This window comes from Calypte anna, chromosome 2 (genome assembly GCF_003957555.1).
Source record: "Calypte anna isolate BGI_N300 chromosome 2, bCalAnn1_v1.p, whole genome shotgun sequence".
Lineage (NCBI taxonomy): Eukaryota > Metazoa > Chordata > Aves > Apodiformes > Trochilidae > Calypte > Calypte anna.
In genome coordinates, this window is record NC_044245.1 from 23747407 (window position 1) to 23774671 (window position 27265).

Sequence of the window (27265 nt, forward strand, 5' to 3'; positions counted from 1 at the left end):
ATGTAAGAAGAGTAGATTGTACAAAGTTTCAGCCCAGAGATACTTGTGAAATAATGAGAATGCACCAGTTTGAGATGTACTCTGCCACTTACGAAAGCATAGCTTGCTTAAGGTAATTACATACACTGCATGTTCCTTGGAAAGTGCGTAATACTCTTTTTGGTGCTTTCAGTTTTTTAGGTAATAATAGAGGCCTTAATAGTGAATCATACTTAGTTTATTCAGAAAGTGCAACCATGGAGTATCAGCTGTCTATAGATAAAGCACTGGTCCTCTCAACTAGTGTAGTTATGAGCCAGGAGTCAGTGGTGGGATGCAGTGATTGTTGCTCTCCTCTGACAATTTGAAATACAGCATGGTATCTTGGGAGACTCTACATTGAAAAGTTTAGATTTGTTTCCTTTTATTTTTACTTCATTAAAAATGCATTGCTGTTCATAAAACTAGTAGGTTTTGTGCTGAAATACAGTGGCTTTGCATGTTAACTATTTCTAAGTACAACTATTCTTTTAGAAAGTGGTGGACTTTCTAACTATGTAGAGTCAGACTATGTACAGTCTGATTGCAGTCACCTGACCGTGTGTACTAGTGATCCTTACTTTTTTAAGATCCACCATGTAGACTGCTTTCATATTTACAAGACCCAGTGGCAGTGTGACTGTGCCAACTGGTAATTCTTTCCTATGAAAAAGCTTCCTCAAACTGAGAGACTTCTGTTTTTTAATGTGTAAGAGATTTTTAGATTTTACCATGAGGAGTGTGCTCCTCTTGCCATCCTCTTTATTTTTGCTTTCTGTGGATATGCCTTGGCAGCCACAATTGCTTTGTTTTCAATTGTGTTACTTTAATGCCACTGACAATAAGGTTAACATTAAAGCTCTTGACTGGCCTGATTCTAACAGAGGCTTTCCAGAGGGCTGGCTTTAGGCTCCAGTGCAGTTTGAAACTTGTTCACTTGTCTTTAACATGGCCTTTAAATTGTGTTAAGTGAACAAACATACTTGAAAAATACATTCTGGACTCAGTGAAGGCCAGGTTCAAGGCACCTTGGACCTTGTTTAGATTGGTCAGTCAAATTCTATGTAGGGTTTTCTATAGCTGTGTTGCCATCTTCATTGCTGCTTCCTGTCCTAGCACTGCTCTCCAGTACTGCTTGTCTTTACCTTCAGTTTCTTAAGCAGATCAGTCTGACAGGAGCACACTTCATGGCAGTTTCACTGTGTTCTGTCTATTGATACTGATTCTGGAGAGGACACACATTTGTCTTTTACTGAACTGAGCTGGGCTGTTTTGTTATCTTACGGTTTAGCGAAGTATGTTTGAGCCTTTTTTGCAAAAAGCCTCCCATTCCAGTAGACATGTTGGGGTTCCATCAACACGTTGGGGTTGATGTGTGTGTGAGGATAAGAAAAAAACAGAAGCACCATGCTACCTGAACAGGGCTTCCTGCTGCCAACATGAGAGACATTGCCCTGGGTAAGAACATTTCCAGTCTCTTGTTCATGTTCCTTGTCTTATCATTGATGCTCCCAGTCCTGTGAGTCACCACCTGCTGGTACTTCTTTATATAGGGCCTAGGAGATTCTTGCTCACTTTTGCTTGATGAAAACATGGTGCTATCAGCACTGACCTGTGGTAGAGAAGTCACTTTTATAGACAGTTAATTCAGTAACAGTTTTATGCACTTTATCAAACATGTACTGAATTACTTTAGTCAGCGTAACAATCTACAGTGAGCTTTTTATACTAAAACAATGTGCTTGAGATAAAATGCCAGAACTATCAAGCGTGCCTATGTTTAGCATGTCTTAATGTAATAAAATGTCAATCATTTCTTTTTGTGCTGCTCTTTGCCTTCTGATTTAGATAAGGGAGGTCTTAGGATGGTAGTGTTGGTATTTCACTAGGTACAGATATTTCATATTATTTTAGATTCAGTTAGTTTACTTATCCTGAGGAGTGAAGAGCTAGCCCTGAAATAGTTCTGCTGTATTTTATTACTGGAGCCTAATAAGGCCACATTTCATGTAGATGATGAATGGAAGTACTACAGACAACATCATCAAAATTAGTGTAGCAATTACTTTAGCTACACCCATCAGAATTTTCCCCTTAAAGTGGTAACTGCTTCTAGTCTCTGCTGCAGCTGTCTTGTTGCATCCCTGTAAGAAAACCAAAACCATGCTTAAAATTCTTTTTTCTCTGCAAACTGGAGCTGTGAAAGAATTATGTCTGAAAGAAAATACTCCATCTGCATGAAGGTCTTTATTCCTGAATCAGTGAGCCAAAGTCTGAGTTGTGCAGTAACTTTAAGCCTCTACCTGTATGTTTGTATGCCAGCAAAACTGTAATGTAAGTTGCTAGACTCTCTGCCCAACAAATATATAAATGAGAAAATAATTCTCTCACCACATGACACTGTTTTATTCAATTCAACTCTCAACATTATTACTGCTTTTTAACCTTAGCACTTAAAACACAGAACGTTATACTGATGAATCATTCTGTGAAGGGTGAGATGCTGGCACATCGGTTATTTTTTTGGTCTGTACTTTGTCTTGTAAAATGTTAACACTGAACTTGATAATGTCAAGCTTCATTCATGAGTTTTAAAGTGTCAGTGATGCTTTCATGATTTGCTGTTGATGACTTCAGAACTTTTGGCACAAACCTCAGAAGATTTCAATTATAAAAAAAAAAAACAACACACAACACCAAAACAAAAAACCCTCTCCAGCACCCCTTTTCCATAACTCAATTCTCAAGCTTTGGTAGTGCATTTTTTATTTAAAATTTTGCAGTAATGTTCCTCCAGATGCAGATATTCAGTAAGAGCAATTTTCCCCCATCTATTCCTACCATAATGTAGGTATACACATTCGAAAGTTGTGTTTTAAAATTTGTTCTTTTAGTAAAGAGAATTTTTTGTCACTGTGGTACTCTTTAGTTAGATGAGAGGGGGCAAGGGAAGAAGAGGAAAACTAAACAGCACCTTTTCTTGCTATGTTTGGGAGAGATCTTCGTATCTTGAGAGTTCTCAAATAAAACTTCTGACTTGCTTCCTTTGTGCTGGTTCATCCCACTACTGAGGATTAAAATTACTGACATCACAGCATGACACTCTCACAAGTATACCAGGTTATTCGGCTTTCTTCTAAACCACAAACTGTTCATAATTCCCTTCTGATGTATAATTTGGGACGGACTCTGCAGTAAATATTTTAGACACTCAGCTTTTAAAAATGAGCTGTTTAATTGCAGTATCCAAAGCAAATAGAGTAGTTAGCTTTTGAGCTAACTGTGTTTGAAACATAAGATGCAGTACAGTATTTTACTCTTGTCATACTTTTGTCAAAAGCCAGGTACTTTTGAAAAACAAGTAATTTTGGTTTTTTTTTCCTTTATCCTTTTTGTGCAAGCAGTTCATTATCACTTCTTTTTCCAAGGATGAAGAAATGGTGTAATGTACACAAATTTCAGTCAATCAAGTATTTTATTTTTAAAATGTTAAGAATTAAGTATGAGGGCCTTACTTCTTTGAGCTTAACTCACTTTGTTATTCCACAATAATGTTCTTACAGTTTACATGAAAAAACTGCTTTTGTCAGATAAGAAGTACACTTATTTTAAGCTGCAAAGTGTATTCAAACCTTTTAGGGAGTTGCAAACTGTGGAGTTGCATAGTGCTACACTGTAAAATAGCTGTTGCAAATGACAATTAGATCAAATGATGGTTTTTTTTTTATGATTTTTTTTTCATTATATGGATAATAGATTTTTGGTGGGAGAATTATTTTTTTAAAACCTGGCAGTTGTTTTTACTGAATTTGTTAGATTTCCTAAGCAGTATGATGTGGTACAGTGTGTCTCCCTTCCTTTTCTTCATGCCCCAAGACACAGAGTGGCTGCTGTTTGGTCACATGGAAGTGCTACAGTCAGTGAGAAATTCTGCTTCAATATTAAAGCGATTCAAATGTAAATTGAGAGAGGTATTTTCCATCTCATGAAAGACTTGAGTGTTCAATACATGGTTTCTAAATGAGGGTTAGAAAGTAGGCGGTTTGAAAACCATTTATCTAATCACACTTTGACAATATTTTATCATTGACTGTACGTTTCCCGCAAGCACCCTGGAAGTATTTCAAAAGAGGAACTTCTCCTAAAATCCCAATAAGCCATTGCAGTTTTCTTCACACCCACTTCTATAATGATAATCATAGAAATACCAATAGTAACTGGGTAGCTGGTGCAAGTGTTCTCAAAGTCTCATTGTTACCTGCCCATGTCTTTCATAATCCACCCTTTTTTCATTTTGTACTGAGCCTTTAGGCTCCTATAATAGTGGATATCTCTTAGATAATATTTATAGAGCTATCAATCAAAATGTTGCTTTTATTAGTGTTGCTAGTAAGCCCTTAAAAGTTTTAGTGTTCATTGCCAAAGCACAGAAGTGTGATGCCCCTTGCTGAGTCTGTAGGAATCCTTCCTTAGACATAAATGTGGGTTGTATAGTATAGAACTGGAACTTCGATTTGGCAATAGGAGAGTACTAAATACAGTTTCCAATTTTGAATGAGATAGTTGATGTCTGTAATTCTGAAACAGTACAGGGTATAATCAGTGAACATTGCATTTAGTTTTTCCCCTGTTCTTTGGTGTAAAAATATGAAATTTGCAGTTTTGATAAATATTATAAGGTTATGGTGAAGGTTATGATCCAGCCTTTATGTTATCACAGAACTTGAAAATTTAGGAAAGAGGTCTGCCTACCAATCGAATATCTTGTCTTTTTCCTGTACAATTCTGTCAGGGTATCATTTTATTAAGAGAAAATACTGCAAAATTGTCTTTCTTTGTGTTGTCATTTTTTTGTTCCACTGTGATGTTTTAGTAATATGGTACATAAAAAATATCGTAAGGATTTTAAATGCTGCAACGTTGAGACATAGAACACTACCTGAGAAAGCCTTGGAGCTGCTGAAACAGCTTTAGCAACCACTGTATTCAGCCCACACGAGCTCTCCCTGTCCCTGATGTTGTAGGCTGGCTTGACCTTCCCTGCCACCCGTTTCCCCCCTTTCAGGAGGAAATACATGTATTGTATGCACACAGATTTTGTTTGGTTTTTACCATCTCTCTTTAAAGCCCAAAACTTCCCAGTATTTAGAGTAATGCATCTGTGTCCACATCTGAAGACATCTAAATCACGGAGTGTTGTGACATGGCAATGTGAACCTGCAGTAGCTTTCTTGAAGAATATACATGTTATTTTTACACACTATCTGCATGTTTATATTTTAAAATAGATGATGGAAAGGTATGAAATGCTGCAGAGTCCTTAGTGTGACTGAATAATCAGAACTTTGGTTTGTGTATATAACTAGACACATGAAGAGTACATTTGCTTTTAGATGCCCACTTTCTGGAAGTGTTGAAGACCGGGTTGGATGGGGCTTTGAGCAGCCTGGTCTAGTGGGTGGTATCCCTGCCCATGGCATGGAGTTTGGAACTAGCTGATCTTTAAGGTCCATTCCAACCCTAACCATGCTGTGATTCTACAGTTCTTGTATTTTTATGAGAAACTTTTGGCTTCTTAACACAGTTGCTTGTCAGATAACTCATCGCAGAGGAGAACATGGGCAACATGTTTAGTATGCTGAGTGAGCTGTTGCAGCAGTGTTGTGTTATCTCACACAATGACATCAAAAGGTAGAACACAACTCTAAAATAAGGGTTGTCTCACCAGAGCTTTGCAGGAAAAGGAGATGAAAATAGAGACCACCAAGGCCACTGCTCTTTTCTGACAGCCCTGGAAGCACTGGTGAGATTAGAATGAAAGTGGTCTTTTCCCTTCCCTTCATGAAATGTCCTCTCAGAGGAACTGCATGGACAGTGCAGGACTCCAGGTGGTAGGATCTAATGCAGAATAGGTTCTGAGCAAAGGAATGTGAAACGTAAGTTCACTACAGCACCTGAAAGCAGGTCATGAAATGATGAGTCCATAGAAACAAAGTCTTATTACAGCTCTTCCCCAGGTTTCACCAAATCCTTTCACGTGAGCTGCATCCTCATCCTGATTCTCTTGGATTTCTGCACTTCTGTACCCCTTGGATTCTTGTATTTCTTCTGTCTATAAGGCTGTCTGGGCAGAAGTAACTATGCTGGGAAGGCAGTGCAGAGGTAGAAGTTTTGAGGTAGTCCCAACAAGTTGAATAGAAGGTACTGAGCAATGAAGCAGCTCCTGCCCTGGCTGGTTGTATGTGCCCAACCTATTAAATCTCCATTTCCAAAGCTGCTGTGCCTGGCATATTTAGTTCCCAGCGTGTGCTTTGTGGGCTGAAAGCTCTGGCATGGAGCAGTCTGAATGGGATGACTCATGCACAAAAGAGACCTCCTAGAAGGTTCACTGTGCTACCAGCTGGTGCTGAGTTCCCTGTCTGTCCCCCTGACATAAACCAACATGTGCTCTTTCTGACTACACAACCTGTGAGGCTTCTCTTGTCCCATCTCTGGAGCAGGGGTGCCCTGTGTGCCCTATCTGTATGCAGCTCAATCTGCTGGTTCTCATAAAGGTGAGAGGCTGGAGAGCAGAGCACCTGGGAAGTACTTCAAAGTGCTTGTAAGGTGCAGTTGGTTTGTGCCAGTATAATGCCTGATAGTGTATGGACCAAGTATTGTTTATCTCTAGGTGTGATTTTAAAAATGGATTTAGATGTTTGAAACAGTCTGCTTAGAAGAACTGTTAGGGTGGAGCCATGGTAATTCCTGTCTTCATGTGTATTCGATTTGCTGGCACATAAAAGGTGCCATTTATACCCACCTTCACAAGCACAGGTGCTTTAAGCACATTTTACATCTTCTTTAAGAAAAAGTTTAACTGATGTCTGCATTCTTGCCTGCTTTGGAAGAATTTTCCCACCTTGTTTAAGAATTTTGCCTTGGATCTACTGTGTTTTGAAATCACTTCTGATTTTAATTCACTTCTCATTCACGGAAATTCAATATTTATCCCTGTCTTCAAATACAGGTGGATATTGTCCTTTTTTTTCCTTTTCTATATATTCAGAGAGTGGTATTGAAGATTTTTGCACAGTGAAATGGTACAATTTATTAGGGAAAAGATCTGTGAAGAGTTGGGAATTTGTGTGCATTTGCCTAGAAAGACTTAAGCAATTCCTGCATAGATTTTACAGGGCCTGTGTATATGTTCTCATGACTTCTTACAGTGCTGTAGTTCTGGGTGAATTCATCTAGGGAACTGTATTTTACAAAATAACTGAAATATTCTTTCTCTTTATAGGCTGTGAAGCATGGTACAGAACCACACAACAAGTGGATGAAGGGGAAAGGAAAAGGTGTCCTTGCTAGCTAGGATAGCAACATGGGAAATACAACCACCAAATTCCGCAAAGCTCTTATAAATGGAGATGAGAACTTGGCCTGCCAAATCTATGAGAGCAACCCTCAACTAAAAGAAACTCTTGACCCTAATACTTCTTATGGAGAAACATACCAGCACAATACTCCACTCCATTATGCTGCTAGGCATGGAATGAACCGCATACTGGGGTAAGCGTGAAGTTTTGCTTAGGTGTGAGTAACTTTGTGTGTGCATTTGTATGTGTGTGTTGCAGACAGAATTTGTAACATGTGCAAGGAGTAACAGAGAACTTTATTTATAATCACAGATGGTATAATAGTTTTTAATTTTGTTTTTAGTATCTTTATTCCTTTTTTGTAACATCAGTCTCGGACAGTTCAAGCTTGCTTTGTGAAGACTCTTACACCATGGTTCTTTGGAAACTGTTACACCATTCTTCATGTGTTTTCTTGACTTCATCTGTTTGTAAAGCCATACCTACATGGACACCATACTGATTGTATATGCTTCCAGGTAGCAAAGTACATGTTTATTCTTCTGTTATTCAGGCACAAGACTCAGGTGTTCAGTTATTCAGGTTTTCATTTTCATTTTGGATAATACAGTGAACTCCAATTCCTTGATAAAGTTTATTATTGCTGCAGTCAACATGATCAGATAGTGTTAGCTGCTTCCATTCTTCTTTATTTTTGTCAATGCTCTAAGACCAAAGATTAATATCTTATCCACATCCAGACATTGCAGGTACAAGCTGTTCTGGTCTAGTGTTTCATAAAGCTGGTACTGAGTTGACATTGCTAAACCGCTTCTGTAGAGGTAGTAAGTTAGAGACAATTTCATAAATACTCTCTTATCCTCTTGTTTATATCTGGGAACAGAATAGAAGTATATACTGAACTGTATTATTGTTAATATTCTTTTAATTTTTCCTCAGTGTTGTAGATTCACCTAATGGTATTTTATACTTAATAATTTCTCATCTGGATTTTTGTTTGATATTTTTCTCCACGTATTCTGTATCTCTGTTTTTAATTGATGTTTTCATTTCATCACTGAATCAGTTTGTTTTTTAACATCCCCAAACTTTTCCCCATTCTAGATTCTTGAATTATAGGAAAAATGTAACTAAACCTAATTTAAAATAGCATCTGGTTTTTATTTGTATTTTCTGTGTGGCTTTTTTGCGGGGAGGTTTTTGGGGATTTTTTGGTCTGAGATTTTCAGGTTATTTCTCTCAAAAAAATACCTCCTAAGGAAATGCAGTCTCACTGAGAGAAGGACACATTAATTTCTTTATACATATGGAAAGAAATTGAGTCATAATTACTATTTCTGAGCAGTTCACTAGTTAAATCATATTGCACTGTTATGATGATCTCAGATAATTGGTTTATGTTAGAAAAAAAGAGGTAATTTAGAAATGACATTTAACTACTAGCTGTAGGAGACCTTTAGCATCTAAGTATGACAGGACAACTGAGTTTTATTTTGCACACATTGCAAGCAATGATTGAAAAAATCATTATTTTTTCTAGTTTGAGTCCAAGGCTTGCAGTATATTTTTGCCAATAAACATAGTGAAGGTGCTATCACTTGCTAGAGTCTGCTTCTGAAAAGCTGGCCTGTTAGAATTGTCACTGTTGCTACCAGTCAGTAATTTGCTGAGGTTCTTTTTAGTATCTATTTCTCTGTTCTTAAGGTTTTTTTGTTCAGAACTCCTCTCTAAGACATTCTTCACAAAACTGTAGCCTTTTTATCTAAAAGTAGTAAGTGAATAGAGACATATAGTGTGCCTGCTCACAAAGTTGGTAGTAGAGAGGACACAGATGATTTCCAGTTATGCCTCTTGTTTTTGATACAGAAAGTCTTTGATATGGCAGAGATTAATAAATCCAATGTTAAAATGAATGTTTTGATTTTTGATGAAGTACAGTAGCTAGAAAGAAATTAATTTAAATCTTAGTGTATTTTGAGAGAGATTTTACAGTTATTAGATGTCTATAATACTCATTTATATTTATCTCTTCATTTAAAATTTCAAATATTTGGGAATCTGTAGCTATAATAATTTGTAGTTCAAACTCTAGATGTTACTTATCATTCATAGATGCTACATATCATTCAAATTGTCTTTATAGGCTGATATTTGTATTATTGTAGGTGGGTATGAACCGACGTGTTTTACAATTCACTGTGTAAAATTTTCTCAAAATAAGAGTAGTTTAACAGAGTTGTCAGTACACCTTTTGCATAACAGAATACATGGAGAGAGATTATTCTGGGATGTTCCGAAATAACCTATCTGGCAATGCTGTTACCAAATACTGAGGGAAAGGACCAAACTCCCTGTTACCAGGTGGCTGGTAGTGACTGTCCAAAGACACAGTGAAAGCACAGGCACTGAGTCTGCAATGAAAGGGAGCTGGAGAGATCCTGGTACAGCAATCCCAGAAGAAACAAGAAACCGGAGAAGATGTGAAAGGGTCATAAAGCAAAACTCCTGACCTGGACAAATTTTTTATAATCCAGCAGGAATTCTGGCAGAAACTTAAGCCAACAAAACTTTCTCAACAATTTTGAACTGCACAGTTGCTTTACAGCAGGTGTCTGAGTCACCCAGCTGCTGTGCCTTTCATTTAGTATTTACAGCCTAGAAACTGGATTTAGTATATAATTGAGCTGTAGCCTCATAATCATTGATAAGCCTATAAAAATTTGCTGTTAATTTCTTTTCACAAGAGTCAGCAAAAGAGTGTTAAAATCCTGGGATTTTTTCTATGATAAATTTTCATGAGTATCATATAAAGTTTCAGTAATTATACATTGAAATAAAAAATGGAAGCTAGGTATTCGGTTAATAGGTAACTTCTGCTTGGGCTGCAGTCCTAAATAATGTTTGACTGACAAGTCATTATGTTAGAACATTTAATGTTTAAAAACCAAAAATTGCTGGTCTCAGCTAATTAGCACAAACAAGAATTTTCAAAGCACTGCTTGAAGTTGCCAGAAGTTACTACTACCTAGTGCTCAGCAGTTCCCTCTAACACTGTCCCAGTTCTTCTGTCCAGTCTGTAGGGTTTTGGAGTTAGAGTTTGGATGAGGTTGTGTGATTGAGGGCTTGCTCCCCAGAGCACAGTGGTGCCCAGAGTCAGGGTGGCAGAGCTAGGGGGGGACCCAGGAAGTTTATCAGAGGGAGGGAGGTGCTCTCTGCTCCAGGGCTGTCACAGAAGAGCCATCCACTCCATGCCCCAGCCAAAGCTGAGCCTGCCCATGGTGCTGGTGGCACCTCCATGGTATCTTCTGGCTGTACAGAGGAGCTGTAGTTGCTTATTTTCTGGTAAGGTTGAAGCTGCTCTGAATTTTGTGTTTATTTTTTTCTCAGAGTTGCAGACAAAAAAGAGGCTATTTCACTTTTTAGTCTCTTGACTGATACGGAAGTTCTGTAAATGTTGAAACTTTGAGAACCAAGTTGACCTAAATAATTCATGCTGAAATATTCAGAAAAATACAAGATCTATTCTTTCTTTATCAAATTTCTGAAAATCTATTCAATGCTGAAAATCTAACCAATGCTGGTTTTCCCTTTTAACTTGCTCTCCTGGCCTGGTATAAATATGAAAAATAAGAATGATGTTAATAACAGCTCTTTCTCTAGTAAGGGTAAATGGGGAAACCATGCAGTTATTGGCCAAAACAACAGGGTTCCACTGTAAGAAAGTTTGTATTGACTGTATAAACCTTTTCAGTACGTTGTTCAGAAATCCTAGAGGAGTCTTCTTTTTTTCTTTCTTTTGTTCTTCATGGTAACTTCTTCAATTATTAAATTTAGTGGTTTGGAAAATGATGAAATTATAATAGTTGCATGTGCTTCTGTCCTGAAATTAGTTTTTAAAAGTTTTGACTTCTGATTTTAATATTAAAAATATCCACCTAACTACTTTCCCATTCTCTCACACAACAAAATTATTCTGTCCTGTTCTAATAACTAAAATGTTGTAATATATTTTAATGAATTATTTATTAGGATGTCATTGTCTGCATTATTGACTTTTAACAATAAAAGCAAGTTCTTTATAGTTATCAGTAATTACATAGAGAACTTCAATATTTAGTATAGCATTTTATTTAACATTAATTTTATTCATAAAAAATATGAGTGACAACATTGGAATTATTCCTGCTAGGCTTCGTTTATAGTCAGTGGATGCCTAGATAATAGCTAACCATGTAAAACTGAATAGTAAACACTTGCAAAGCTGTAAATCACAGAACACTTCCAACAATGGGGCGTCCACAGCTTCATGAGACAACCTGTTCCAGTGTCTCACCACCCTCACTGTAAAAAATGTCTTTTTAACAGTTTTACAATGAAGAAAAAATTCACTGAAGAAAATGCCAAGAATTGCCAAAGACAGAAAACTGGGGACATTTGGAGGAGCAACTACGGCCATGAAGCAGCAGCAGTTCCTAGGTTTTTAAAAACCTGTCACCCAGTTGGGCACTGTCTGCCAAAGTACAGCTAAGGCAGACTGAAAAACTCAGCCATGATCTGTAGTTCCAGGTGCCACTGCTGAGTGTGTTGAGTTACTGCTTTTTGCTACGATGTTTGTCTGCATCCTTTAGAAAAGCAGAACATTACAATGCTCTTCCATGCAAATGTTTGGAGACTGTTTAAATGCTTTTACTAAGACAATGGTCTGTTTCCCTCATCGTTCTTTTGTTTCCTTGGAAATCACATACTGTATACTAAGATGGCTTCATTAGTGACTGGTGAGATGGGAGGTATTAATGCAGTACATTACTTAAGATTTCTGATTCTCTGTTGTCTGTTGTTCTCAGTAGAATTCATGTGAACATTTTACCACAAGCAAAGTAAAATTGTATTTGGATTGTAGAAGAGTACAGCTTTCGTCCTCACTTGCCAGGATGACTAAATCTTTATTTCAACAAATTTTATTACCAGGTAGAGTTTGTGACTCTGTCAAGTTGATTGGTAACTTGCTGAGTCACTGTGTCAAGTGACTTAACTTCACCCTGAGGTTAGAGGCACACGTGGCTTCTTTACCAGGGAGATCTGTTGGCTCAGTAGTAACTTGGAGTAATGACTGTCTGACTTGCAGTTGTTGATAAACAGAAGTACATTTATCAGAAATAACTGATTAACATTTATGGCTAAATGCAATGTCCAGCTGAAACATTAAGTGGCATTGCATATAAACCCAGTTTTCCTTTTGGCTGAAGCATAGAATGGGGATTATTTAATTTTTTAAAATTTTAAATTTTTTTCAATTTGAATGTTATTAAATTATTTCATTGAGACATTTAAGGAAAATAAACTTTAGCATCATTAAAGATCGAGCAGTATACAGATTGAAAGGATTTTTCTAGAGGGAGAGATAGAGGAAGATGAGACCTCTCTGTAATGCACTCATAGTTTCTAAGAAATTGAAATAATATAAATTATGCAAATATTGTTAGTATTTGCTGTGTTATTTCATCATTATTGCTATGTAAATAATATCTGACACTAGATGTCATATGCTCTGAGGTAATTTACTAGCTGATGTGTAGATAATGGTCCCTGAACAGAAATACAAAGCTGTGTGTTTAGGCAGTGAAGATGAATCCACTGATTGCTAGTTTCATGCTTATTATTTCATATTACATTTGTTCATAACCAATCAAAAATTATAGTCTCACAGTCATTTGAGAAGAGAATTGTGTGGGGATAGTCTTTTCAGAAAAAGATGTGTTTAAACGAGGGATTGGAAGAGAAGACTGGAAGGATGACACACAAGTTTGAATATTGGTCCTACCTGTAAAGAAATGTATAGAAGAAAGAGCCAGAGTCAGAGATGAAAATCACACAGATTTTGCATTACAGAAGACATGTAGTCACATAAGGTGCTGGTAAGCAGCCAGCTCCAGTGGAAAATGCTTCTGATTTGACACCCAGCTCTTTTTCTTTTGAAATCTCACTCAAAATATTGAATTAAAAGCTGGAAGTGGCAAGGGATCACAGAAAAAGGATTCCTGATCGTCCAAGGGAAGGCCAAGCTTCATAAATAAATGCAATAGACTTCTGGTTAAGAATACCTTAAGGATACCTTTTTTTGCATCAGGAATGGTTTAATTCTGTGTTTTAGTGCTGCTCTTCCTTCTGACAGGAATATTATATTCCATTTATTGACACATATATAAAGCACGATTTTTTTGGCTCACAGTGTAGCAAATGGAAGGATTAACCAAGTTTATTGTTCCTCCCTTTTAGTGTACATTATCTTTGGATCTGTGCTCCACAGTTCAATTGTATCCCTTTGCCACTCCTGCACATTGTCCCTCTTGTTTTTTTGTATTGTACCAAGCTAAAGATTACTATCAAACTACTGAAGGGCATAATTATATCAGCTGACACAAAACCACTAAACCAGAGAAACTTTTCAACCCATCTCCATCTTCTTAGTGAAGAGACTAGCAAGTTCTTTATTGATGCATGTTCGTGTAAGACCTTTCTTTGATGTCTACTATGTAAACATGAGTCAGTCCAGAACTGGAACTCAGCGCCAGGTGTTCAACTACCTTTAATCACTATAATAGTCCTTTCAAAACACGCTATTTAGGGAAACTATAGGTGAAATGACAGTGAAAAAGATTTTAGGGCTTTTTGGAACCAGTTTAGGAAAAAGTAAAGATGGTGCTTGCATTCTAGGCAGTAATTTTTGCTGAACAGTTCATGCAGTCTTTAAAGCAAATAGGCCTAGAAGACCATATGCTGGCAAAGTCAAAAATTTCCACTTGAACCTTAGATTAAATAAAATATATGATTCATATAGGCCATAGATTGGACTTAAGTTTTCACATTGATGTTTTTCTTTGAAAATCTGTGGAAATTATTTGAGTACTCAGGAAATTGATTTAATCCAAATTGCCAGATGTACCATACTTGGTAGGCATCATATATATGGGAGCAGATGAGTGGCATTTCTTTTCAGCAAAAATGCAGAATTGGAGGCCAGAGTGGAGTACTTGTCATAAGGGATTTTGTAATGTCTGTGAAGACTTTGAACTTAGGATGGAAGCATTAGCTCTTCACAGACTTCCATCAGCAGTGGAGACAGAAGCATTTACAGCTTCTCAGATGTGGTTTTCTTTGGTGTTTGCTCAAATCACCACTGGTATAACTTCACTCCTTACCACAGCAGGATATTGCTGGTGTTTATGGGAATTCTGGTAGTGTTAGTAACAGTTCATAGGTAAGGGTCCAATTGAATTTAAGGCTTACTAAAAGTCAAGATAATAGTTTGTGATTTTTCTTTGATAAATGGTTAATAATATGTCAGCAGATTCTTGATCTTAGAATAGAAATAGTCACTGTCTCCTGCCCAGGTTTTAACTGCATGCAGGAGTTTCCTGGGCTGTAAGAGAAGCTTAAGAATCTTAAAAGGAGAAGAGTAAATACTAATAAAAATTTTTCTAGCACTGTATAATGATAAAAAATATCAATAACTACTTTTACTAGATGTGGCTTTCAACTTCAAGTAACTAATAATTCTCTTCACAAGATAATTTAAACCACTTTCTACTTCTATATAGCTGTCAGTAATCACAAAGATTTCATCAAGTGCTTGCTAATACACTGTGTTTGGGTTTTTTATGGTATATATGGGGGGAAAAGTACTCAGAGTTAATGAAATAACCATGATAATCAAGGTTTAATGTATCAGTAATGACTTACTATGTAAGAAGCTAAATGATTCAATAATTGTATGAGTTTATGCATTGTATATGAGTTTTAAATTACTGGGTAACAAAGCTTGGCTCTCCTCTATGTTGCTGTAGCTTATGGCTTACCCATGCTTCTCTTAGTGCTCAGAAAGCTGTGAGCTTTAGGTTTATGCCTGCACTGGAGTTTGTTTGCAGTGTAATCTTTTTAATAGCAAGCTGGATTTACATGGTCTAACCCAGGGACCAGAGGAGCTGTTGTGAAAGGCAATCCTGTGCAGATTAGTTTACCTTTTTGCTTCAGCTCACCATTTCCTAGTACCTTGTCTTTCTTAAAGCAACACTGCAATTTGCTGTAGAGTTTATACCATGAGTGCATTTCACTGGTTTTGAACAGATTCAGGCTTGCTGTCATCTGCACCTGTCAGAACTATCTTTCTAATTTCATTTTATACTAGTTTGTTGGGGGAGGGTATTTACATGGGTACATTTCCATATTTTTTTATATGCAAACATTTATTTAGATGTATTCATATATTCATATTATAGCATCTATAATGATCTAGCATTCCTTTAGTGACACGAGACTATAAATATAATGGGTTTCATGCCCCAAACACGAAAGATTTTATTAAAACCTGAAGATGTTGGTTTTCCAGAGTGAGGGAATGTGCCAGCTGTTTATTATTCAAGTTCACAGCCTTGTGATCTTGAGTCTCTTGCTGCTTTTTTGCAAATGCAGATAGTAGTAGGTGTGAGTGTTACAGTCTTTTCCTTTTTTTGTCGCTTTTTTCCACACTTTTAAAATGCTTTTATCACCCCAGGTTTGGATTCTGTAAAGAGCTACAGCTTGAAGAAAAATCTGGAAACTGCAATTATATTGAAGTCTGTCTGCCTTGTCGTTAAATGGTATTTCCCATAGACAATTCCTATTTTCACTTTTATCAGTACATTTTCATGCAAAATTTAGCTTTTTATACCTCTGAAATTGTGAGACAAATTGTAGGGTTCTATACCACTGCTCTGTGAAAGTCTTACACACCAAATAACACCAGTAAAAAGGGATCCCTGTCAAATAATGAATTTGTGGATGTCAAATACTATTTTACAGGCTTTTGGAAAGGAGTCATCATCACTGACTTTCCAGTCGTGGGTTCAGCTGGGCTTTGCTTCATTGGTTTGACTTTCCCTTAAACTGTAGTGTTGATCCATTGAATTTTGCAAGAGATTAAGAAGAGAAAAAGGGGGGGAATGCTGTTACACTTTGAAGTCCATTTATGTGTCTGGAGACAGGTGCTGGTTGCCTTTGGCAGCTCTGGTATTTCTCATACCCTCTTGTGAGATGCAGAAGTTGAGCGGCAAGCAAGGACAACAAGTAATAAAACCCACTTTTTCCCCCAGCCCAAGAGCATTTTTTACAAATGCTATAAAATTGTTGTAAAAGATTTGCATATGGTTCTTACTGAAGTTTTCAATATGTTTAGAAACAGATGAATTTTTAGCTGCTAATTTTGACAGCAGGGAAAGCACTGAACTTAGACAAGTGAATAGCCTCCTAGGAAAGATTTTTGGATTTCTCTCTTGGAAAAAAATATCTGCTGATGCTTCTTGCTGCAGAAGTTAAAAATCTACCTAATAGATTTATTTGCAAAGGGATATTCTTTGTGCAACTGCAAATCAGCACAATGACACTCGAAAAGCTCTAGATTATATTTAAATCTTTTAATCATCTGATTAATGCAGAAAATTGCCTTTTTATTTGTGTAAGAGCAGAAAATCTGCAAGCAGGCAGGATGTAAGCACTTCTTGGTTTAAAATAGAATATATATACACATAACTTCTTTAAAAAAGAGTTTTATTGGGTTTTTTCCAAAAGCTTAATTGTACTGTGGAAAAAGATTATATTAGTAGTTACTCACTAGTAAAAGTTACCTTTTAAACTATTTAGAAAGAGATTTTGAGTTTAAAAAGGGGCACTGATTTGGCGGTCTTCAAATTCAACTTTCATGCACAGTTTCAGCGTGGGGCAGAATTTATGACTGAACTGTTAAGGATAAGGTGAAATACCCTCCTCAGCCTGTGGCAGAGCGTTTGTATCCATTCAGCTTTTTTGTCTTCAACACAGTGAAAAACTTACAGGTTCCAGCATGTACTCTGTCAGACAGGAATGAAATCCCCATAGCTTGAGATTATTAAAAAGAATTTCAGCAGAGTTCTTGAGAAAAATATAATGTTTGATTTAAAAAATAAAGGAAGTTGATAAAGGCAGGATGCTCTCTTTAACTGATACGATTCAGTAAACTTTACTATCATGGTAGCAGAGGTTATGAATATTCATTTCTGTGGGTGAAATACTGTTTTGTAAGAAAGTGTCTAATTTATGGCTTTCGCTGTTCTCAACAGCAACATTGTGCTATTCTGAAATCAGAGGCACTGTAACCTGACTCAGGAGTGAATCACATGCTTTAAAATACCACAGCATGGAATTCCAGTCATGATAAAGGGCTCAATCTTGAAAACAGAAATGTACATTATAATACTATGAAGCCTAGAAGGTAATGATTAGATAACTAATGATAGTGGAGAAACATCTTGTAATTCTTGAAAGTAAAAAAAAAAACAAGCCATGGTTCAATGTTAAACAGAATCCACAGTTATTCACCAGATTTTAAAGTAACATTTTACTTGAATCAGACACATAGCAGGAGTCAGTATGTTCAGTATTAAGTAACTCATAGTGGGAGGGAAAGTTGTCAGTAATAGATACCCAAAGGACACTCCCTGACATTCAAATTATGCAGGTCTAATTAGTGCAGCCATCCGGCATGTTATACATCTAAGAGTAAACTTTGAGATAGGCTTTGGGTACCTGATGTGAAAGACAAAGTCCACCCACTTTGTGGTACTGATTGTTTCTGCCAACTTCCTACAGCCAGCTTGGTGCTGCGCCTTCGGGACGGTCGATGCCTTTAATGCTTCCTCAGTTGTGTGTCCTCAGGAATTCCTGCAGAATGCTTCTGTGTTGGAAATACTTTTGCTACAGTACTGCAGTCCACTCTGGTGATTGCAGAAGGGATCCGGCCCCTTCTTTATCACCCTTTCTAATCTGCCCGTTTCACAACAAACTTGAAGACAATAGATATCTGCTACCTTTACAAACGTTTTTTTTACATGTGTCAGGTAACACTAGCCCCTTTATTGACTTAATGAGTAATCCACAATAACTGATTTTTTATTCCTGCAAACTGTTAAAGTGTCAGGGAATGGCCTGAAGAGGGGATGAGCAGTGACTTCATCTGGTTTTATGAGAACAGTGCAAGTGTTTCTGCAGTGACTTCTTGAATGTCTGTCCTGTACTTCTGATCTATCTTGGTATTCCCTTTCTAGGAACTGTCCTTCCTACCTCCATATGAGCTTTTTCACCATTGCTGTCTCTCTGACCCAAGTCCTATGAAGAGACGGTCTTCATTTCTGCTGTTTCCTCCCTTAAGAAAGAAACTGTTATTTTAGTATAGCTCAAAAGGCTAAAGCAAATTTGGATTCAGAGGGTTTGTATGATATGTCTCAGTTCTTCCATTTCAGGACTGGATTACAACTTCTGTAATTTCTTGATGGCAAGAAGCAGCAGAAAGCTGTGTTATCTTTGGAGCTGTCAGGAAGCAGAGTTGTGATTCTGGGAGTCAGTCTATTGTTTCCCTTTAACTGCTCAGCTGATCTTTTTTACTGGGATAGTGTACTACCCACTTTGAACTGCTTCTAAAGCATTCAAGAGAAGACTTCTTGCCAGCCTCTGCCATCTGCATAGCTGAGGGTTTGGACTACATTGCACTTACATATATTATAGAGTGAGAAAGCAAATAGAGTCTCTCGGTCCTAAAAATACAGGGTAGAAGAATGAATTTTTAAGAAATTGCTCTGACATTATCTATTTACAGACTGCCAAGTGTACTACTATTCAAGGTATAGTGCAGAAAAACAAATTATTTCATTTATCTTATGTCTTACAACATTTACTACAATAAAATACAGAATTGTAGAATAAACTTTTCCAGCTAAAACTTGTCGCACATTGACAGAGTAATTATATAAGATGTGTAATGATATTTGAGTAGTTCATCCTCATCCTGGCTGTTGACTCCTGAGAGAAATGGAGAAGAGCTGTCCGGTAGTAATTATCTATTAAGAATGTTTATCACTCACATGGCCAATGAAAATCCCAGCAAGAAAAGAGAGCTGCTGTAATAGACCATTCCAAATGCCTAGAACTGTGTGATAATTATTTTTCTTCTACTTTTCCCCCTTGCAGAACTTTTCTTTTTGTTAGAGATGGGAACCCAAATAAACGGAATGTGCACAATGAGACATCTATGCACTTACTGTGTATGGGACCTCAGATCATGATCTCAGAAGGAGCTCTTCATCCTCGCCTGACACGACCCTCAGAAGATGATTGCAGAAGAGCAGATTGTCTGCAAATGATCCTGAAGTGGAAGGGAGCAAAGTTGGATGAAGGACAGTATGAGCGAGCAGCCATTGATGCTGTTGATAACAAAAAAAATACACCCTTGCACTATGCTGCTGCCTCAGGGATGAAAACCTGTGTGGAGGTAAAAGTTGATATGTAATCACAAGTCTGTATACTTCTGTTAGTAAATGACATCCTCAGTGTTTCACAAGGCTGACTCAGGTGAAAAAAAATTTTATATAGCATATTTAAATAACTTTTAAATTCCATTTTACATGAATTGTGAAGGCTACAAAGATAAGCTGCCCAAAACATGCAGTGGCTGGTGGGAATGATGGAAAAAAGTGATTACATATATGTTAACTTCATGGCTTAATCTGCTCAGCACAAAGACACAAATAGGCTTATGAAAATTGGGAATAGTTACAAGACTGTAACACTGGAGAAAAAGCTGTAAAGGTAAGCATAGGTGTACCTGTATGTGTAAACAGAGTGCAGTAACTCCCTGCAAAAAATTAGAGCTTTTTATTCTGCTCTGTAGCTGAGACTGAGAAATACTGTCCATGTTTTAAGAACAGGTTTGATGTCTTTAATTTACAGAGCACAGCTTTTTTAGAGGATGCCATACATATATGCTGTTCTTATATTATATTTATTATATTGTGTTCTTCAATATAATTACCTTTTTACAAACCATAGAACGTGTTGGGTTGGAAGGGACCTTTAAAGGTTATTGAGTTCAGCCCCCCTGCAGTGAGTAGGGACATCTTTAACTAGATAAAGTTGCTCAGAGCTCCCTCAAGCCTGACCTTGAATGTCTTTGGGGATGAGGCCTCTACCACCTCTCTAGGCAGCTTTTCATCCACCAGTACCCCCAAATCCCTTTCTGCAGAGCTGCTCTTCATCACATCATCCCCAGCCTATATTGATAATGAGAACTTCCCCTGTCCAGGTGCAGGAGTTTACACTTGGCTTTCTTGAACTTCATGAAGTTCATAAAAAATTAATGTATGTGAATGTAGCAGTTAATAACGTGTAATTGAGAGTCACAATGACATTGAAAGTCTCCTGTAAAATTTATTTTAAAACTATGCCAAGTAATGCTGATGCATATTTAATTATGCTGGTAATGTAATTTAAAGAACACAAGAGCAGACATGTAACGTTTTTAAAACAGCTGACACTTTTGTACGATTGTCTCTTACAACATCAAGATTTTTACTAGTAATTATTAATTCAGAGGTCAGCATTTACATGTAAAATTTGGGTTGTTTTTTCTACTGTGTTATTCACCTGCTTTTTTAGATAACTTCTGCATGTTAATTATTCTCCATTAACCTTCAGCTAGGTCCCAGCACCTGTGGGACTTCTGTTGACCACTCTGCAGGAAAAACTGATGGTCTCCCCTTGCTTTCCTGATTTTCTCTGATGCTATTGTTAGTATTAGTGTTACTTTTACCACCTCCTAATCTTGTATCATGACAGGCAATAAACTGCATATTGTACTAAATAGTTGAGAAATGTCATAGTTGAGTTCCATTAGGACTCATGAAAAAATACCGTCTGGTGCAGGGTATTTATATTAGTATTTGATTCGTTGGAGATTCTAGAACCTGTTGTGCTGAGACCTCGATTTGAAGCAGACTTTAATTTTTGTCATTCATAAGACAGGTGGGTTATGTACACAGACAATCTGCATTCCAATCATGGATATCACTTTTCTGCTTTATGTTGGGATTGCTTTTGCACTTTTTCCAGTAACCAACTTTACAAACACATTGACAGACCTACTGTGTGATGTTTTAGTATGATTTGTTCTAAGTCAGTAATCCCTTGGCATACTGCTTTAAAAAAAATACTCAGAGCCTTCTTTATTGTGATTTTATATTTATGTTTTCCAGACTTTGTTCTTTACTTTTTCTTCATCTGGAGCCAGTTAGAAAGAAAACTTCCTGTTTCCTGTCCTGTTGTTCTACCTTCACAGATTCTTCTGATGTTTCTAGATTTTTTTCCTATGCTTCTATGAAATACCACTTTTTGAAAGTAGGCAGTGGATTACTTGTCTTTCTTCAGCTTCTGCAAGGATATTGAACCTAAATACACTTTGGGAATTGTTATTGAGCATTTTTTCAGTGGTAACACTCTGAATTAGATCTTGCACAATTGTATCAATTTCACTGAATTAGGTCTTGTTCTCTGGACAAAGTTGTTTCTCCTCTCATGCTTGCTAACTATATTTTCTATTATTTAGTCACTCATGTAATCTGCATTTTTAATTTAAACATTATGTATTAGCATGTCCTATTCTCAATATACTGGGGAGATGAAGTGACTGAAGTTCCCTTTATTTTTGTCATTTCTGCCCTTGCAGCAGTTCTCTTCTTTGTTGGCATGTCACTTTTATTGTTACCATTTTGATCAGGTGGTCAACAAAGCTTTTTTTTGTTTGGAATTATATTGCACTTGCTTTATCTAGTATTGGCTGGTAGAGTTAGTTTATGTATCTGTGAGTTAGGGGCTTTTTTAAGAAAAAAAAAAAGGTAAATAGCACCACTCTTCCAGTACTGTGAACTTCTCTGAGATTCTTATATAATACTTTCTGTGGTATCACTGTTACCACCGTTCAAAAAACTGTCTGAAAATTCTCATTTAAAATTTGTCATTTCAGTTCCTCAACCTTAGCTTGCACCATCTTCAACTGGATGGTTTTCTTTATTTTCTGGTTATTCATTAGTCCCTTCTTTAAAATCTCAGGTAGTGTCTTTATTTCCAGCACATCATTCTCTTAGTATAAACATCATCCTCTCTGGTTTTCTGATCTTCTACTGAATGGAAACTCAGCTTCTTTACCTCATTTTTTGTGCTATAATTTAAGCCACTGGAGTTGGGCTGCAGCTTTTACCTGCAGACTGTAAAATCAATTAGTTTTAAGCTCATCATGATAGTTCATGGTTTGTGTTTCTTCACAAATATCACTGTTTCTCACTGTCTGTGAAGTGATTCATTAGATGAACCCAGTTACTAGACTGCTACATTCACATTTAATTAGGTAAACTGGGCTATTTTATCATGACAACACATGCTGTTCAATTGACTAAACCATTTCTGACTCTAATTTGCTTTCTGCTTTTCTTTGAAGAAGAATTTACAGTCTGATCCACATGGATTGCTATTTGTCAGCCTGGAAACGGAGACATTATCTAGGTAGTCATGATTTCTACTTAAAAACATAGAGTACACCCCTAAGTTCAAACTTCTTTATGTGTCCTACCATAGGGTAGTAGACCTTGGTTTCTAAAATTAGTATTTGAGATATCTTAAGTCCTCCAGTATAGTGGGTAATCCCAGCTCCTTCAACAGGAACAGGATTATGAACAGGAAAAAAAAACCCAAAACAAGATTGATGAAGGAGTTTAACAATTATCTCTTTGTTCTTGGAAGTGTTGGAGGATTAAAAGTCTTAACACAGTGAAGAAGAGAGAAAAAATGGAATTGCCTAGCACTCAAGTCATATTCACTCTAAAATCAACATTTCTTAGAACCCCAGGAGCACCTTTTGCCAAGCTTTGTGGTGGTTACTCTCTCATCATAGAAGCATTCTCCTTACTCATCTCCTTCTTTGTGTGTTGAGGAAGACTCCAGCCTCATATTTTCTGCTGTCCTCACCACACCCACACAAAGAAAGGAAAGAGCAAACCTGTGGGTGAACCACCTACCAGTTGATTTGTTCAGAGTTCACAGTTAAATGTGCAGTATTGATACTGCTTCATTCACACCTGTTAAAGTTCTCTGAGCAGAAGAGCTGTGTAGGTCCTGTTGCTAAAGAAAGTATGGGCAAATTTAATGTGCTTGCCTCAGAATAATGGGAAAAAACCCCAAACAAACAAACCTTTCATGCTGAATAAATTTGATTTTCTGAAGATTTATTCTTCTCTATCTCAGCATATTTGGTGTATTAAGGTGCCTTTTTGCAGTTGTTTAAATTAATAATGTGATTATTTAAATTATGAATCTCCCTTTATATTACTTAAGAAACACAGGTCTTTTTAACAGTGCTTCCAGGGAAATATGGCATTATTATTAAAGACTTGTTGATTTGCATATTCTTCAGCTTGCAGATTAGGTTTTGAGCTGCACAGGTCTATGCAGTATTCTTTCAAGTATTTATTATTTTCCTTCTTCAGGTGTCTTAGTTGCTTCAGTTGGACTTCTGTTAGAGTTTAAAATGTACAGACAGAATGTGATTCTCCACTTACAGTTTTGTCAGTATTGAGAAGTTTAGATAGAACAAGGTATCTGTAGCCTGGGTGTCTTGATAATTATCCTAGTATTAGCTTTATTTCTGCCTGATAATTTGCCATGAAAATAAAAAATGGTGTCATACTTAACAACACTAATATTTTCTGAACTAATTCCTGTTATTGCACAGGTCTGTGGTATTTTGGGGTTTTCATTTCTTTTTATTTTGGAAATTGTGGAAAAAGTTTCCAAAGAATCTGCAAGATGGATTGCAGGTTTGTAAAATACATTCTGTATTTTACGGTGACAGATGAATGAAATACAGTCTGCTGAAGAAAAAAGTAGGAAGTGACTGATGATGGTCTAAAAGGTTTATGTGGAGAACAAATCATTTGAGGGATTTGGTGGGTTTTTTTAGAAGTACAAAAATTAGAAGCTAAGTTTTGAAATACAAGATAGCGTTGTTGCAGCTATCATGATCTGAAGGCAACATGGTAATTAATTTGAAATGTTTATAGATTTTAGTTTTCTTTAGAAATAAGATAAATAATTTCAGCAGTGAATGATTTTCCTGAGTGCTTCCTCATTAAGTTTAGCACATGTTATAAAGAACTTATAATACATCAGCAAAATGCTTCACTGTAGGCCCTTAAATTCTGTGATATTTTTTGTCCTTGCTTACATCAGATCAATTTATAGCAGGAGGCAAGGTTGGCAAGGTAATGAGAGCAGCACAGTTCCTGTTTATTAGCTAGAGACTGCATTTCTGGGTGCTTACTGGAAAGAGAAAAGGTTGGTGAAATGGCACGTGCTAGACTGTAACAAACAGAATTATGTATTTCACTTCTCTCCTGTCCTCAAATACAAGGTAGAGCTACCAGTAGTATTTTGTGCTGTCTGTGAGTTGGTACCCCATCTTCTCTTGTACACAACCAGTGTCCCCATTTTCTGTCACCACCAGTGTCCAAGTGTTAGGAAGAGTGTTGGAGTTATACCCTTACATAAAGAATATTTAAAGGTGTTTCTGGCTCTATCTTGCCAGGTGCTTGATGACTTCAGGCCCCTCATATTCTGTGGAATACATATGAGTAGAGCAGAACTTTAGTGTTAAAACCTAGCTGAGACCTATTGTACAGCACTGCTTTGTAACATATGTCTGAGATTTTCTGGTTCCATGGAATTACAGTGAGTATAGGTATAATTATGTATGAAATCAAACAGTAATTTATTTAATAACAATATAGAATCTTTGTTTCCCAAAGACCATTACTATTACATTTGTCTCTTTTTATTTCCTTGTTCATATGCTTTTTGTGTTCTCTTCTTAACTGACATCTATTTTCTTCAGGGTGTTGTTAGAGTTGTTTATTAGTAACTGTTTACTTTGCCATTTTACTTTTCAGCTTCTAGTAAAACATGGTGGAGACTTGTTTGCAGAAAATGAAAATAAAGATACTCCATGTGACTGTGCAGAGAAACAGCACCACAAAGAGCTGGCTCTTAACTTGGAATCTCGAATGGTATTTTCACGTGATCCTGAAGCTGAAAGCATTGAAGCTGAATATGCTGCTTTAGACAAAAAAGAGGTCAGCGGATACTTCAAATTTGGGATATTTTACAGATTTATATTTGTATCAGTTACCTTATCACAAAATTCTGCAAAATATTTCAGTAGGTACTGTATTTTGTACTGTGTATTTGTAAACCGTTTTATTTTAACACAGCTCATTATAGCTTTCACATTAAGTTCAGAAAATGTAACATTGTCAGAACTGAAGGCAAGTTTTATTCATATACTTCATTACATGGACTAGTTTGAGAGTGCTGCAGGCTGTGAGTCTGGAGGAAATACAGCGAGGACAGTAAGCTGGGACACAGTTTGTCTAAAACAAATGGTATTTACTTATATTTATTTTATAAAATGCCTTTCTGTCTAAAAGTGAGGGCAGGAGAAATTCTGAAAAGGAGAAGAAGAGTGGATAGACTAGGGAAAATGTACTGGTAGATACTCCTAGACTAAGATTGGGTTGAATGTCACCAAAAAACAGCTGAGTAGTGCAGGATTTCAAAACAGTGCATTTACTTTCTTGTTTTACAACATGATGCCTGAAGCTGTCACATACCAGAACTTGTATGAAAAACAGATAATAACAGGTGTTGTTATTTTGAAGTCTGTTTTGAGAGAGACAATTCACTGACACAAATTTGCTTGAATTTTGGTATGCCTTACAGAAGACTGTCATATGATATGGATATTTTGATGAAAAAGATTCTGAGCAAAATTGTCCTTCCCCCACACATTATCAGATTTTAGTAAAGTAAAATTCTAAAGAAGATTACATAGCTAAACTATATGGCTCAGTAAACATTATACAGTCATTCTGTGTAAATTAAAGGACAATATATTTCCTTATAGCTACTCCCCTCAAAAGTGGCATGTCCTTGCCTTTTACAAGCTTAGCCCTGATATGACCTAATGACACTTAAATAAAAATTAATTCAGATTTAGATGTGAGTAGTCTTAGATCACATCAGCCTTTTCTCTGAGAAATGTCACACATGGTCACTTTTATTTGTAAGTAAGTTGATCTTTGCACTGTTCAATTAATTTTCTGACTAATATTCTTGAATAAATTCGAATCAGTTCAAATTCAAATCAAATATAAACAAGCCTAATTAGATTGTTTATTCCTAAACAAGAGGTTTTGAGATGAGCATTTATACTTTAATAGCACATTGAAATAACAAATGTAATTAACTCATCTTAGTTCCTCCCATATGGAGACACTTAAATTGTTTCTTGTATATAATCTGAAATTCTTTTTTCTCAGTTAGCAAAACCACTTTAAAAGACTGCTGCCATTTCCTACCATTATAGCAGTTTACTACCCCTTCAGTTGTACAAGTAGAACTATTTAGATGGTTACAGTGTTGACTGGATCATTCCAATGATTTCACTGGGAAGACAAAGCTTAAACGTTTGGTAATATGTAATTGTTTTATTTAACCTGAATAATTTTATCATTATATTTATGCCATGATTTTGCTGACATATGCACCAGCACAGCTAAGAGAATAGTGAACTTAATGACATGGGTGGGGCAAATCAAGGACCACTTGAAAAGACTTTTAGAAAATAATGTCTTGTTACTCTTTAAGGTGGATGCTCAGAGCAAAATCAGCTTAATACTTGATAGTTAGAAGGGACTCGATAATTTTGTTGATTTGTGGTCACTTCACTAAGACTGTTAAAAGATACAGTTCTGTTCCTCATTTGACTTGTTTTTTGCAAATTTGCCAATTGTGAGAGCTGAAATTCAGGCAGGCCTGCTGACATGTTCTAAAGATTCACAGGCTAAAAAAATGTCAGTCTGAAATTTGATACACTGATTGGTCTTGAGGCTTCACATAGAGCAATTCTGGCTTCATCTGCTCGTCTGTTTTTTTTTTCTTTCCCC

General features: G+C 36.6%; 1 protein-coding gene across 1 annotated transcript in view; it reads left to right on the forward strand.

The window, feature by feature from the left end:
- Nucleotides 1-1305: 1305 nt before the first annotated feature.
- The window catches only part of ANKIB1 (ankyrin repeat and IBR domain containing 1), a 55957-nt gene continuing 29997 nt past the window's right edge, over nt 1306-27265 (forward strand). The window contains 4 exon segments of the mRNA XM_008494140.2: nt 1306-1476; nt 7301-7569; nt 19410-19710; nt 25211-25393. Coding sequence (XP_008492362.1) covers nt 7382-7569; nt 19410-19710; nt 25211-25393 — 672 coding nt within the window. The 5' untranslated portion in view covers nt 1306-1476; nt 7301-7381.